Consider the following 15,063-nt stretch of genomic DNA (forward strand, 5'->3'; position numbering starts at 1 on the left):
GCAAGATTTACTTGTTCACTGAATTTATGTAGCTGAATTTATGAGCCGTGGTGGCGGCCCAGTGGTTAAAATGCAGTGCTGCAGGCTAACTTACTGATCACTGTCAGTTCGATCCTGACTGGCTCAAGGTTGAATCAGCCTTCCATCCTTCTGAAATTGGTAAAATGAAGACCCAGATTTTGGGGGCAATATGCTGACCCTGTAAGCCGCTAAGAGAGGGCTGTAAAGCACCATGAAGTAGTATGTCTAAGGGCTACTGCTGTTGCCCATTTCACTTGCATGTTACTGACTTCCTAATTCCTGAAGTTTTATTTAATAATTTCCTAAGTAAATTTTATTTATACCTGGAAAGAATGACACATTAATGAAAGATCCATAGTGTTTAAAAGCAAGATATATATTTTTGCTCGCTGGGCAACATGTCACATTAAACATTTCACATTCCACTTAGACATGTATTTCTATTTAAGGAGAACAGATTCTATGTAATAGAATGATGTGATGTTTCTAGATGGAAAAGTCTACTACAACAAATTAAGGGATTATATGGCAATTCCATGTTTTTTTCCATAACACATTCTATATATGTATTTATTTTGCAGAAAGGAAGAAGGGCAAATATATGATAGGTAACAATGGAAGGTGACATCTGGACAGCATTATAGTTGCAGAATGAAAAGACTTGGCTGGAAATACCCTCAGGGTTTTTCTTTTAATTTGCTTGGCTCTGTGTCTTCTTGTACAAACTAAAAGGGTTTCTTCATGGAGTTCATCAATTAAACAATGCAAGTGAGATTACAAAGTAGCTAGTACTATAGACGGGTTGACTGAATAAAGGAGGAAGTTCTTGGTTATCTCTGAGGCACAAAAGCACAGAAGTATTGTATAATCCCTCCATATGGCCCACTGAGCTTCTACTGTTAATGCATATATTATAGACTCATAACAGGCACTAGTCATCTCATGTTTCTTTTGAATAAGCAACTCTGCTAAAAGCCATCAAAATCAGCTCCTGCTAATATATGGTATGGAGTTTGAAGGGCAGTTTCCAATTTGGCACATTACCAAAAGAACTATGCAGCAAATGGTTTCTTGTGAAGAGAGGCACTGTCATTGGAATGTCAAACATGGGGAACATAACGATGTCACTGCAAAACAGACACCTCAACCCAGACGAGGGGTGAAGGGTGAGAAAGAGATGCAGAATAACTCCACTTTAGCTTTGCTATATATAAGATGATCTGAAAAATTGCTTTCACAGGCTTTTAAGATTGTTACATTACACTACTAACAATAGAAGCCTTTTCCAGAAATCCAAATAGCAGAAATGCCTTGCTGGCTGCTCCTCTGCTGGTTATCCTATTTTCATGGATGCTGGAGAAATATGAGTTAGAAGGAAGCATACAACTGTTTTCTGATTTTCACTACTCAGTGTGCATTTTCCAGGGAGGGTAGGATGAAACTGATAGAACATACAAACAAGTTGTGCTGCTTGTGGTTAAGAACATGGAATATTAACAATAAAATAGAATAGAATTCTTTATTGGCCAAATGTGATTGGACACACAAGGAATTTGTCTTGGTGCAAATACTCTCTGTATACATAAAGGAAAAGATACATTTGTCAAGAGTCAAGAATCATAGGTACAACACTTAATGATAGTTATAGGGTACAATAAGCAATCAAATCATACTAGGAAACAGTCAATATAAATCGTAAGGATACAAGCAACAAAGTTACAGTCATACAGTCACAAGTGGAAGGGGATGGGTGATAAGGAGTGATGAGAAGATTAACAGTAATAGTAGTGCAGACTTTGTAACAGTTGAACAGTGTTGAGGGAATTATTTGTTTAGCAGAGTGATGGCATTCGGGAAAAAACTGTTCTTGTGTCTAGTTGTTCTGGTGTGCAGTGCTCTATAGCGTCGTTTTGAGGGAAGGAGTTGAAACAGTTTGTGAGATATTAAGATATTAACAGAGATATTAAGGGAGAAAATGTATTTGGATTCTATGGCTTTGGAAGCTGAAATAAAGAATGACTTATCAAGTTCTGACAGTCCAATGATTTCTTAATTGCTAACAGTCTTCTAACAACAGTATGCTTAAATAAATGGATGTCATCAGGTGGAGTATATAGAAATCAAATTGACTACAGAATTGGAACAAGAAAGCAGAGGAACTCAATTATAACAGTAAAAACATAGCCAGGGCCTGACGGCAGAACAAATCACAAATTGCTCATGTGCAAATTCCAAATCAATTAAAACAACAGAAGAAGAAAGTGAACAAATTTGTGGAAGGATGAATTACTTTGAAAGAAGAAAAAAAAAGTTATGTGTAATTGTCAAATCACACATTTTTCTCTCTGTGGTCTTTTATGCTTTGTGTTGTGCCAGAAAATAATTCATCAGGTCCTTTTAGTAATGGACTCAAAATGATAAAATGTTCTGGTTCCTGTGTCAAACAACCTCCTTGTCAGTGTTCACTTAATTCTTTTTTTTTTTTTGGGGGGAAGGATGGGGTTTGATTATTTTTCTAGAATTGTATTTTTCAATCAAAATGCAAAAACTCTATTACAAAACCTTAGATATATAACTGTGGTCTCCCTCAATGATGGGATTCAAATTTTTTTACTACTGGTTTTGTGGGTGTGGCTTGGTGGGCGTGGAAGGAAGGATACTGTAAAATCTTCAGGCAGAGGTGGTATTTGCCGGTTCTTCGAGCTACTCAAAATTTCCGCTACCGGTTCTCTAGAACTGGTCAGAACCTGCTGGATACCACCTCTGGTCTCCCTCCCCTGACCCCATGGTCTAAGAAGCTAGCCTGTGTAGATTCTATCATTTTAAGAAAGAACAATGAAAAATGCCACAAATCCTTAGACGAAGACTGTGAGGACTGCAGATTATGTTATGGAAGCCTATTTATATATGTATGTATTTATTGCATTCTATTAATATAGTTACTATTATCACTATGTCTGGCCAGCAAACATGTTTTAAAAACATCCATATAAATAACAATTAACGAAAATATATTCTGTTATAGAGTATGGTTATCAGAGCTAACGATATAAAAAGTTTTCAAAGATTGAAAGTGCTTGTTACTGGTCCAGAAGAATCCTGAATACTTAAAAAGGACCCTGTCCCATAACCTGCCATATTCAGGGTTGCAGAAATAGAAGTTTTATGTCCACTGTCATCTGTAGGGTGTCAAAAAAAATGTGGGAATGTTGCATGTGATCACATGACAGATGGGAACTCCATTCCTCTTTTTGCCTGTGTGCAATGTGTGTGCTGCACAGGGGCTTCGACTGCTGTTATAGCCATTTTGATTGCTCTGCAGGCCCCCATGTTTACAAAGTCTTAAAACTTTTATTGGGAATATCAAGAGCATTAACTGAAGTTTTTTTTAATTTCATGAAAATTGTTAATGGAACTGAACATAGTGGAGAACTTACATAAATTATATTTTATAATTTTATTCTACTAGTTTCTAGTTTTCATCCTACCAAGACTACCGATATCCTTGGGAATGTGTCTCCTATCATGACATTCAAAAGCCATGTGTGACCTTCAGCCTAGAAAGTTGTTTTTGTGGATGATTGCAATGCATTGTATAAACGGTAATTTACAATTACCATTTCCCCAAATAATCCAGTTCACAATTTAAACAAATTTAATAACACATTTATAAGTAAAATTGAAAATTCACATACTTGATAAAATATTTATTATGAAAACTGAATTGTAACTGTACAATTTGATATGAATTACATACAGTACAATGAAAACCAAAATATTGCATATAATAAATTATAATGTTGCCAAAATATAAATTGTATACAACCAGCATCTCAATCCATGAGTCCAGATAGTCTTAAACTAAGAGGCTAACTTGCATTCTCAACATTCAGCAATGTGATGTAGGTCCTGGGAACAATTATAGCTACAGTGTTTTTAACTTCTGAGAGAGTATATGGCTGAAACAACTTAATAACGTGCCTGTAGCATATGGCTAAATATACTTTTAGCAAAGTGAATATTTACAATACAGATACAAGAAAAACAAAATAATCCTGAACAAAGCAAAGCAAGATATGACAATGCTGAACAACGAAGTTGTTCTACAAGAAACTGCACACATTATCAGGCCACAGAATATAATTACATTCTTCATAGTCAGTCATCTTTCTGAAGTAATGATTAAAACCCATGGCCAGTATTGTGTAAATCATTTTGTTAAGGCATATATACAATAAGTTGAGCCATGAAATCTTCAGTTTGAATGGCTGATTCCTTATGGGCCTTTAATATGTTAATATTTTATTAGGCACTTCTGCCGGAAGGAAGGAAGGAAAGAAGGAAGGAAGGATTAAAGCTAAGGTTCCACAAGAGGCAACATCTGTAAATAGGACAGATGAAACTGAGAAAAGCTACATGGTATGCAAGTATATATATACGTGTGTACAACATAAAAACACACTGGCAATTTGCACATGTGATGTTTGCTAAGGTTCAGCTATGCCTCAGTTTGCATTATATGAGGCCCTCCTCATATAAGTTGCCTTCTATATACTATGTAGGTAAAAGAAAATCATGGTGACATTGTAGCCTATGCACAGAGTGTAAGTCATGAAAAGCAGAAGAGGGTCACTTTTGCACATGGTCCATATAGATTATTTAGAGGTCCAGGTAAATGGTCCATGTCCACTTTAAATCAGAAATGTAACACAGGATCACACTCAGAAAGAAATCTTGGCCCTACTGGATCTAAGGCAAAGAAAAAGCTGAATCAGCCACACACTTCATGTAGTTTTGTGCATTAGGGTGAGTTGGAAGCTACTTGAAACCAATAAGATCAATTGTTGCAATGGCCATCTTAAGGTAAATTATGGCAATAAGACCTAGCAGTAATGATAGCTAAAGTATGCATTCAAGATATACTTTTATATAAAACTCACTAAAGCTGCCTTTTCCCAAAATAATGCAAGCCAAAAAAATGAATGCATGTGGATTCAACATGTGTAGCTATAATGTACATCCATCCTATCTCTTCAAATAATATAGAGAAGGAGTATTTTTCTCCCCTTTCACTAAGAGCTGTATCTGTTTCCTGGCATCTGAGGGTCACAGGGAATGTGATAGTAGTGCGGGGACAACAGCGGAGTCTGTAAGAAATGTTCAGCCCTTTTTCAAATGGGGAGGATGGTAATCCTGGAAGGGAGCATTGCAGAAGTGGTACAAGAGCCTCCCAAAGCATTAATACGTCTATTTTAAAACTTAACTTGGTAGATTATCAAAAGTGAATTTCAAAGGTAGGGGTCCTTCTAGGTGGCTGCAAAAATAGGATGGGAATTATATACTGCCTTAAGGTTGTCTATCACTGATACAAAAGTATATTTTAATTACCGGTAATGGCTAAAACTTTAAGTGACAAAAATACTGTCTATGAAATATAGCAATGGAGCAAAGTACCTTCATTTTATTTTAGAGTGGCATAAAAATTAAATGGCTTCAGGACAACAGAAAATATTGGCAATTTTGGCATTCTAAAATAAAAGGTGTTTTAGGTTCACTCATTTAGAGCCAATTCTGCTAAATATTTTCACATTAATGTACAACATGTTGCTAGCCACAGAATGAGGCTAGTCTTGCAGATATGATTATCTTAGGTCTAATAACTTGTGATTTTTATTCTTTGCAGAACTTTAAAAAGGTGATAATGAAACTATTGATCTTGCTACATTTTACAAATACATTTTAATATGAAATATTAATCTGAATTACTGTATAATTTATGTACACAAATATCTAACACTATAATTGACTACTACATCAATTTTCCAGGAGGACATTTTTTAATACAATCACATTTATTTTCAGAATAAGCATACTTGTTTCTAGTTATCCTAAGAAAACATCACATAACTTAAATTTACTTAATAGCAGAAACTGAAATTAGGTTTTAGTTTCTGAATTATCAAGTTGATGAAATGACTTGAGGGTTTTATTTTTTTGGCATGTGAAAAAAAAAATCCCTGCATTGACAAAAAGCCAGTTTCATCACTGAGATGAATTTTTTTAAAATGTGCAAAATAAATAATGACAATACATTGAATATGATTTAACAAAGGAAATAAAAACAACTTCTATGTAAACTTATAATCGAATATAGCCCACAAAATACTATAGAGACCATATTGGTGGAAGTCCGTGCAGTTGTCAAACCTGGGCTGATCAGTCAGTAAATTACCCACAAAGATAAATACAGCCTATAAAATGTTTATGTTATGATACCATACAATATGCAATTAACTGGATGCCTTCTCTCCATAACAATTTAGTTCTTTAGCTATACTAAAACTGCTTTTTTCGCTTGGTTCATAATTATACAAACATGATAGAATATAAAAGTGCCTTCCCATAAGAATTACCACTCTATTCAAAGTATCCCCAGACTGGCTTATATTGTTGTTCTAATTGTCACTCATGAAAAAAATATTAGACCCTATAGATAAGATGGTGAGTTTGTTTGGACCTAGACATTTGAATTTCAAACACTGAAAATTTCAAGCTTTTCAAAGTTTTCTGGGAATGTAACAGCCTATGCAAGCGCATGATTCTATCCAGAATTTTATAGATTCATTATGGGGCTGTTTAAGCATTGTTTGTGCATTCATCTTTTTAGGTCTGACATAAATTCAGTGCTAACAGGAGAAAAAAAGCTTCCTAATCAGCTCATCTCCTCCCAAAATGTTGGAAATTAATGGTTCTACATTACCACTCCAATTACTGGGTGCTGGAAAATCTGACATAACCATCTAGACCAGGGGTGTCAAACTCAAGGCCCGGGGGCTGGATCTGGCCCGCAGGGTGCTTAGAACTGGACCAAAGGGCTGCCCTGAAAATAGCAAAGGACTGGCCCGTGGTGCCTCTGCCAGTGAAAATGGAGTCCACGAGGGCTGTGTGTGGGGCCCCCAAGCTCTCTTTTTTTTCTGGCAGAGGGTTGTAGAAGGCCATTGCAGCTGAAAATGGAGCTCAGGAGCCAATTTTTGCTGGCAGAGTGCTTGGGCCGTCACAGGCGCCCCTGACACAAGTGATGTCATGCTGGCCAGGCCCACCCCAGCCCCCTGAGGTCAAACACAACCCTGAAGCGGCCCTCAATGAAATCGAGCTTGACACCCCTGAACTAGACTCAATGTCCAATGTCAGGTCTCCAGAATAGCATTGGAAGAATGAAAACCAGGAATAATCCAGAAGGCTTTACTGCATGTAAAAATCTGTTTTTAGGGATATTTTGGCAAACAAGAAAACATTTGTGTTTTATAACTTGAAAAGTGAAAATGTATATTTGATTGTAAATAATGTTAATTATAATGAATGTATAATTATGATCCAGTGACTGCAAATATAATGATTGGAAAGATTAGACTGAATTTTGATCTTCACAGGTCCAGATTACAGTATTAAAGGAAAACTCTAGCAAGTCTTATTTTATCAATAGAAGAATTCCAAAAACTTACAATAGTGCTTGTGCATGTATTATTTCTTGAAACAGTTTCAGTATAATGTTTATTTAGAGGGACAGTTTTTCCATTTATAAAGGTAAGAGTTAGATTCCAGAAAAAATATTGACATATTTATCAATTTAATCAGCCTTTCCTTAACATTTTTAATGTGCTTTGGTAACATTAAAATAAACTCAGACCATAAGAAAAAGATTTTTTTAAAAAAACAGTGTTGACAACATGATGGACAATTCAAATTCAAATTCTCCATGCTAGTGATGACACGTGCAAAATAAGTTGGCTAAAAATGGTAGAACTGAGAAGTCAAGCTGTTTTTCATAGCAACCTATTTTTGTTGCCCTGTTATAGAAGTTGTGAACACTTCATAATATAACTTCTGAACATGTTTACTTCAAAATTTGCTCTAAGAAACAACTTTATAACAATTACTGGATTTCACTGTGACTTGATCACCTTTCTTGCAGCTAAAATACTGTATTCTTACACAATAATGGGAACAATAGATTCTTGCAGATCAGTGCAGTTCAATATATCCTTTGGTCCAATTTACATATTAACACCATCTCATTTTAAATATTAAAAAAAGACAGACATTGAATGGCCTAGCAATAGAAAAAGTAGGAATACTAATTTCCTACATGGTAATTGGAACTGATTACCAATCGTTGGAAAAAAAGAGACATAGACTTGCATTTTCACTAAAAACGGACAATCCTATTTTTTCAGTTCCATTTAGAAAGATCTCCACGCAATCGTTTTCAACACTTGTGTTTCATGGCAAGCTGCAGAGAGGAAAAAGAAGAGAACATATTAAGATACTTATTTGCAATTCTAGCCACAGCTCTGATTCTTAGGATTTGAAAATACTGAAAATAGAAAGCAAAATAGAACCGTGTCTGCAGAACTGCAATGAAAATTAAACTTTCTCTTGTTATGGAATATTAAGAGCTGATGTTACTAAAATAAAAGTAAGGCATCTAATTTGGTTTACAGGTAATCCTCGACTTACAACAGTTCATTTAGTGCCCCAAAGTTACAACAATTGAAAAAAGTGACTTATGACCGTTTTTCACACTTACTACCTTTGTAGCATCTCCATGGTTACGTGATCAAAATTCAGATGCTTGGCAGCTGACTCATATTTATGATGCTTACGGTGTCCCTGGGCCATGTGATCACCTTTTGTAACCTTCTGACGAGCAAAATCAATGGGGAAACCAGATTCACTTAACAAAGTAACATCTGCAGTGATTCACTTAACAACTTTGGCAAGGCAGGTCATAAAATGGAGCAAAATTCACTTAACAAATGTTTCAATTAGCAACATAAGTTTTGGGCTCAATTGTGGTCATAAGTTGAGGACTACCTGTACTCTGTTTGAATGGCAGTTCAAATAAGCTGAAAATTAATTAGGATAAACAAAGAAAGATACATTATTAGTGCTAAACAATACTGAATTATACCAATCTCAAGTGCTGTTTAAAAAAACATTGGCTTCTAAATATTTTACATCCAATTCTAATTTAAAGAAACACTGTACTGAAGCAAGAAAGCGTACATTTTCTTCTCTCCTGTACAAGCACAGAGCTAATGCAAACTACATCTGACTCTATGGTGCAAACTTAGTACAAACCATAGTTTCAAGGTCAGGATGCTTCAGGAATCAGATTGATTAATATAAGAAATAAAGAAGAACGCTTGCAAGAATTAAGTATGTCTAGTTTAATGAAAGGAAGAATTGGGGGGGGACGTGATATCTATGTTCCACTAAGAGTCTGCTATAAAGAAGAGGGGGGCAACCTATTCTCCAAAGCATCTGAAAGCAGAACAAAAAGCAATGGATAGAAGCTAATCAAGGAGAGAACCAACGCAGAACTAAGGAGAATTTTCCTGACAGTTAGAACTGTTAGAAATTAACCAGAGGAATGGCTCGCCTTCAGAAGTTCTGGGTGCTCCAACACTGGAGGTTTTTAAGAAGAGTTTGGACAGCAATTTGTCTGAAATGGTATAGGTCTCCTGTCTGAGCAGGGGTTGGACTAGAAGACCTCCAAGGTCCCTTCCAGTTCTGTTATTGTTATTCTGATTCAATCCTTTGGGTCAAGGAAAGATTAAAAAAACCATTTTGTCATAATCATATTTTTCCAAACTATCCTTTGCAGAATGTTATGAATGCAGTCACCCCAAAGAATCCAAAACACGGACAAATTCTTAGCAAAGTTGCCAGTGTTGAAAGCAGTAGTGAGGGAAATATTAGTGTTCACATATTTTAATATTTGGCCTTGAGAATAGGCCTGGAGTCTTTTCAAAGCAACACTAAAAGATGAAGGGATCCTTCTTATAATTACCAAAGGCTGTGTGTAATACATGTTTCCATATAATTCAGCATTAGCTGTGTTGCCTGATATATGTTTTAAAAAGCAGAATCCTTGTATCAATTCCTGAAACTATCAGAAATCAACCCTTGCATTTACTTGCAGTAGGTGAAGTCAATCCTTTTTTTTGTCCTGTTGGCTCCAATTTCAGGTGTTTTGAGAATGAAACTGGGTCATTTGTAGGCCAAAGAAGAGCCATTTCTATCTACCAGGATGTTTTTCTTTTCTTCTACTTGGAAAATATTTGAAAAACCAGAGTAGATGGCAAGTAAACAGCTGCATCTTTCAATTATCAGTCTCTGTTATATTGTCAAGGGATCGTCTGGCTATTTTAGATCCACACAGCACAGCTTATTCTTGAGAGGTGCCAGGAAATATCTCTCACTGCATCTCCCCTGCTTAACTGCAAAATTAACTTGACATGCAGCCACCTAGTATAAAGCAATCTAAGATCTCATTACAGCATTGAGAGAGCATGATTAGGAGTCAAGGATGTCTCATAGCATGTTGCCATTTCTTTTGAAGCAAGGCTTTTTAATAGACATAGTATTAAAACAATTACTTACATTCTTTAAAAAAAATAACATACAATTTCCAGTGTCTTTTTCCAGTATAGGTTTACTTTCAGGCACTTCACAGATAAATATTTCATACCACATACAAGCCAATAATTTGTATAAATAATTGACTTCTGGAACAGTGATTCTGAAGTCATTTTAAAGTGTTCAAAAATAAGCAAGAGCTGGAATAATTAGGGGTTTTTTTTCATCAGAAGCAGGTAGGAGGTAGAATATAATGAAGCATTGGACTACATTTTTTCTTTTCTATATTTTTAAAAATATCATTCAGGTTGTTAGGTATAGAAAAACTCAAAAATAAAATAAAATTATTCTTGGAAATGTTCATTAAGCCAAGTAATGTCAATGTCATAATATGCAAACATTTTAATTTCAAGAACTCTTTGCTAGGCACGCACAGACAACAGACAGACAGACAGACACAGAAAAGCACACAAATAGGAAAAAGGCTTGTGTTCAAGCATAGCTAGGTCAGTTATAGTATTACCTACATAAATTTTGGGGATCCCTACCATAAATTTGGGGGAAATCCTAGTTGCAGCTTGACATTTGTATTTGAAGATTATTAATTTTGTCTATAGAATTCTCTAAGGCAGTATAAGATACAGGCACAGCTTGAATCCTGTTCACATTTCTGCTCTAGTTTTCGTGCCAGAAGCCTGATTATTAGTGAGACATCAAGTTGGTCTAAAATGGATTTTTCTTCTTTTTTATATTCTATGATTATAAAATGAACTAGGAAAAATGTAACTCTGTTATTTTAATTATGAATTGTGTCATGTGTCTCAATCTGCATTTCAAAAATGTTCTAAAGTATTTGGAGTTCTTGAATATTTTTCTTCAATACATATCCATAGCTAAATTATAGAAATATAATTATAAGAAGCAAATAGGTGTTTATTTGGAAACAGCAAGCTTGCTTTGTAATGATGTATTTCAGTTGCCAATATACGTATTTTATATCAGTATTATCATCACATGGTGATGAAATTAAAAGATGCTTGCTCTTTGGGAAAAAAGCAATCCTAGACAGATTACTAAAAAGCAGAGACATCACCTTGCTGATGAAAGTCCCTATAGTCAAAGCTAAGGCTTTCCTGGTAGTAATGTATGACTGTGAGAGTTGGATCATAATGAAGGTTAAGCCATGAAGAAATTGATGCTTTTGAATTGTGGTGCTGGAGAAAACTCTTAAGAGTTCCTTGGATTGAAAGGAAATATATCAGTCAATCCTAAAAGAAACCAACCCTGACTGTTCTTTGAAAGGACAGATCTGAAGTTCAAATAATTTGGCCATCAAATGACAAGACAAGACTCACTGATGTTGAGAAGAACAGAAGACAAAAGAGAAGGAGATGGCAGAGGATAAGATGGTTAGATAATGTCATCAACCCAATGAACTATGAATCAGGGAAAACTTTGGGAGACAATGGAGGACAGAGGAGCTTGGTGCTTTATGGTTTATGGGGTCATGAAGAGTCAGATATACAACTTAGCTACTGAACAACCACAACTTTTCTTTACTATCTACAGCCTCCCAAGTTTTTTCTACTCCTGTTTTGATTATGATTATTCAAACTATGATATTTGGAGTTACTTAAATATGATTTACATTGCAATTAATATAACTCTGGGAGCATCCAGGGAATAGTACTGACGTGTATTTTGATACATCTGAGCAAAACTATCAAAGAATGTATGCAAGAACAATTGCCTAGTGAAGAAACCAACAATATGGGGAAAAGCTAAGATATGTCAAACATGATTATAGGTTGGAAACAACAAAGTGGATTGGGTTACACTTTGAATCTGTGTTACACTGTACATCACATTTCCATTAATTCAATAGGTTTTTTCTTTATATCTCTCCAGATGAATTCAGAACTCTCCAGACAGCTTTCCACTTTTATGACATTATTTCAAAAAAGGAAGAAGAAAGGGCAAAATAATGTCCCATTCTGGTAACTGAAATTGCTTCTGCTAATGGAAAGATATAGTTGGGTTCTACTCTAAGTGCTCAAGAAGAAATGGGAATAAAGAATGGGAAGAACAAAACTAATGAAACTCATCATTAAACAAATAAACTAGAGAAGATAGTCAGAGATAAGTCTTTTCTTCTCTGAAAGGGTGGCCTTATCATACAGATTATAGCAGATAACTAGACTGAGCTTGAGGAAGGGATCAAATGCATCATCTTGAGTCTCTTCGCACCCACAAGAGAGCCCACTTTGAGTTCCATAGACTCTTTATCTATTGCCAATTTAATTTGCCTGTTAGTAGTTCAGATTCTTGTAGAGAACTTAAGTTTGCAATAAACCTTTGTATTCATTTGAACTGACTGTATTTCCTGATTTCCCCGGCCCTTGACACACGGCAATGAAATATAAAGTATAAGGACATACAGGGCTATAAAGGGAAAACAGACCCATGATCTTGCACTTCAGTAGGATTCAGTTTATTTACTGTATTTTGTGATGCGAATAACCAGTAATTTTAGATGCTTGAAGAATATCAAATGACACACTTTGAAAATTGGCTACTTTTTCATAATGTTAATTCTATTAATAAAATGTTGACATTTGCCAGTGAATGCCAATTCTATCTCTAACCATCTAAACACATGCCATATTGCTTGAGGAGCTGTCATCTCATCATCAATGTTTATGATTCAGACTTGGCTGTAAATATTAAAGATTCAAGAAAAGCACAGCACTTATTTATTGAGGATCTCTTTTATTCTTTACTTCCTCTTTTACCACTTCGTGTGTCGAGAAATTCCCATCATTGAGGACAGGAAATTTTAATTAATACTATCCAAAGTTATGAAGTTTCATAAGGCCAGTATGCTCTTCAATAATGTCTGTTCTTAGAAACAATTTTATATGCAAGATCAAGGAAAGGAAAAATTGAGTTCTGAGGATATGTTAGAAATATACACGAAAGGAATTAGCAGAGCAGAGTGACTCTTGATGCCTTTGAGAGTTCCTAGAAGACTGGAAGAGAGCAAATATTCTTATTTTAAAAAAGGGAAAGGGGAAAATAGGAAACTATAGATTTGAAGACTACATAAGATCTTTGAACAAGTTATCAAGCAAGAGAAAGAAAAGGCTTGTTGCAAAGAAATTGCACCAGATTAACCTTACCTCCTTCTTTGTTGCTGGCTTAGTAGATCATGAAATTACTCTGGAGATAGTGTATCTGGATCTCAGCAAAGCCTCCAACAGAGCACCTTACCGATACCCTTCTTAGTAAAACTGTAAAATATGGGTTAGATGATACTTGTGTCATTTGACTCAGAGTTAGCTGAATGGACTACCCCCAATGTGCTTGTTAATGCCTTCACTTCAGTTCGGATGGAATTATCAGAGTACCACACGTCCCTGACCTAGGTTCTATACTGTAATATTATAATGAATGATGAAGATAAATGGACAATGCCAATGGCACAATGCTGGAAGAGATAGTTAATACTTTACTACACAAAGTAAAAATACAAACCAATCTACACAGGTTTGAACAGTGGGTTGGAATGAATTAGGATGAAATTTACACAACATATAATTCAACTTTGGAATTTAGTACTATAAGATGCACACTCACTACCAGATTGGCCGGCTTCAAAAATGAGTTGGATCTATTCATGGAAATCAATGTTATTAGCCCTGATGGAAGTGTGATGGCCTCTGTGAGGAGACTGTTGGGTACTTTTGTGCAGGTTGGCTACTGTGAACACAGACAGCTGGACCAAATTGGCCAGGGATCCAATCCAGCAGAGGGCGCTGCTTATATTCTTAAAGGTAGAAATGCAATGTTATATATCAGAGTGAAAAAATGTAAGGCATAAATATAGAATAGGGAAAATCTGGCTTGATAGTAATGTGTCAAAGGACTCTGGGTGTTTGGGGTGGTTGCAAATCAAATATAAGTTGGTAATATGATGCAGCTACTTAAAAATGCTATTAACACTGAGATCATGAGAAGTAATTGTTCCATTTTGCTTTATCATGGTATGACCTCTTGTGAAAATATCTAGCAATAGAAACCTTTCCACCATATGTAGTTGATCCATTGTGTCTAACTCTGCAACCATGGTTCAAAAAGGACAGTGATCAGTTGCAACAAGTTCAGAAGACAGCTACTGTGAATCATAAACCAAGTCCTATGAAGAACAGTTAAAGCATATACAACATATAGGTTTAAGCTACAGAAATGATGACTGGGGAGAGATATAACAATAGTTTCAAATATCTGAAGAATCATCACACAGAGGAGGCAGTGGACTTCTTCTGTATTGACTCAGATGTCAGGAGTTAAAAGTTAACCAATGAGTTAAAAGTAAGAGAGAATAGATTCAAGCTAGCCATCAGAATTGTCCTGCCAACTGTGTATGACGGTAAGGTCTTTATTGCTACAGATTTTCAAACCTATGGAAATAGTCAATTGTGAGAGATGCTTTACTTGATCCTGTACTAGGCATGGGGTTGAAATAGATTTTCATTGAGTTATCTTCCAACTTTATGATTCTATGAAAATAAAATGCAGTGAAATGAAATGCTTGATATTTGTCAGCAGTGTTAGATACAT

General features: G+C 35.5%; 1 protein-coding gene across 2 annotated transcripts in view; it reads right to left on the reverse strand.

Annotated features, from left to right (window-relative positions):
- Positions 1-3,713: 3,713 nt before the first annotated feature.
- Positions 3,714-15,063, reverse strand: part of STXBP6 (syntaxin binding protein 6) — a 118,711-nt gene continuing 107,361 nt past the window's right edge. The window contains exon 6 of one of the 2 annotated variants that reach the window (XM_026664534.2): positions 3,714-8,311. In XM_026664534.2, coding sequence (XP_026520319.1) covers positions 8,288-8,311 — 24 coding nt within the window. In that variant the 3' untranslated portion in view covers positions 3,714-8,287. The remainder of the gene's footprint in view (positions 8,312-15,063) is intronic. The other variant, XM_087951757.1, reaches the window with a different exon arrangement.

This window comes from Notechis scutatus, chromosome 1, assembly GCF_049901735.1.
Source record: "Notechis scutatus isolate UNSWTSFEM ecotype Mainland chromosome 1, rNotScu1.2, whole genome shotgun sequence".
Lineage (NCBI taxonomy): Eukaryota > Metazoa > Chordata > Lepidosauria > Squamata > Elapidae > Notechis > Notechis scutatus.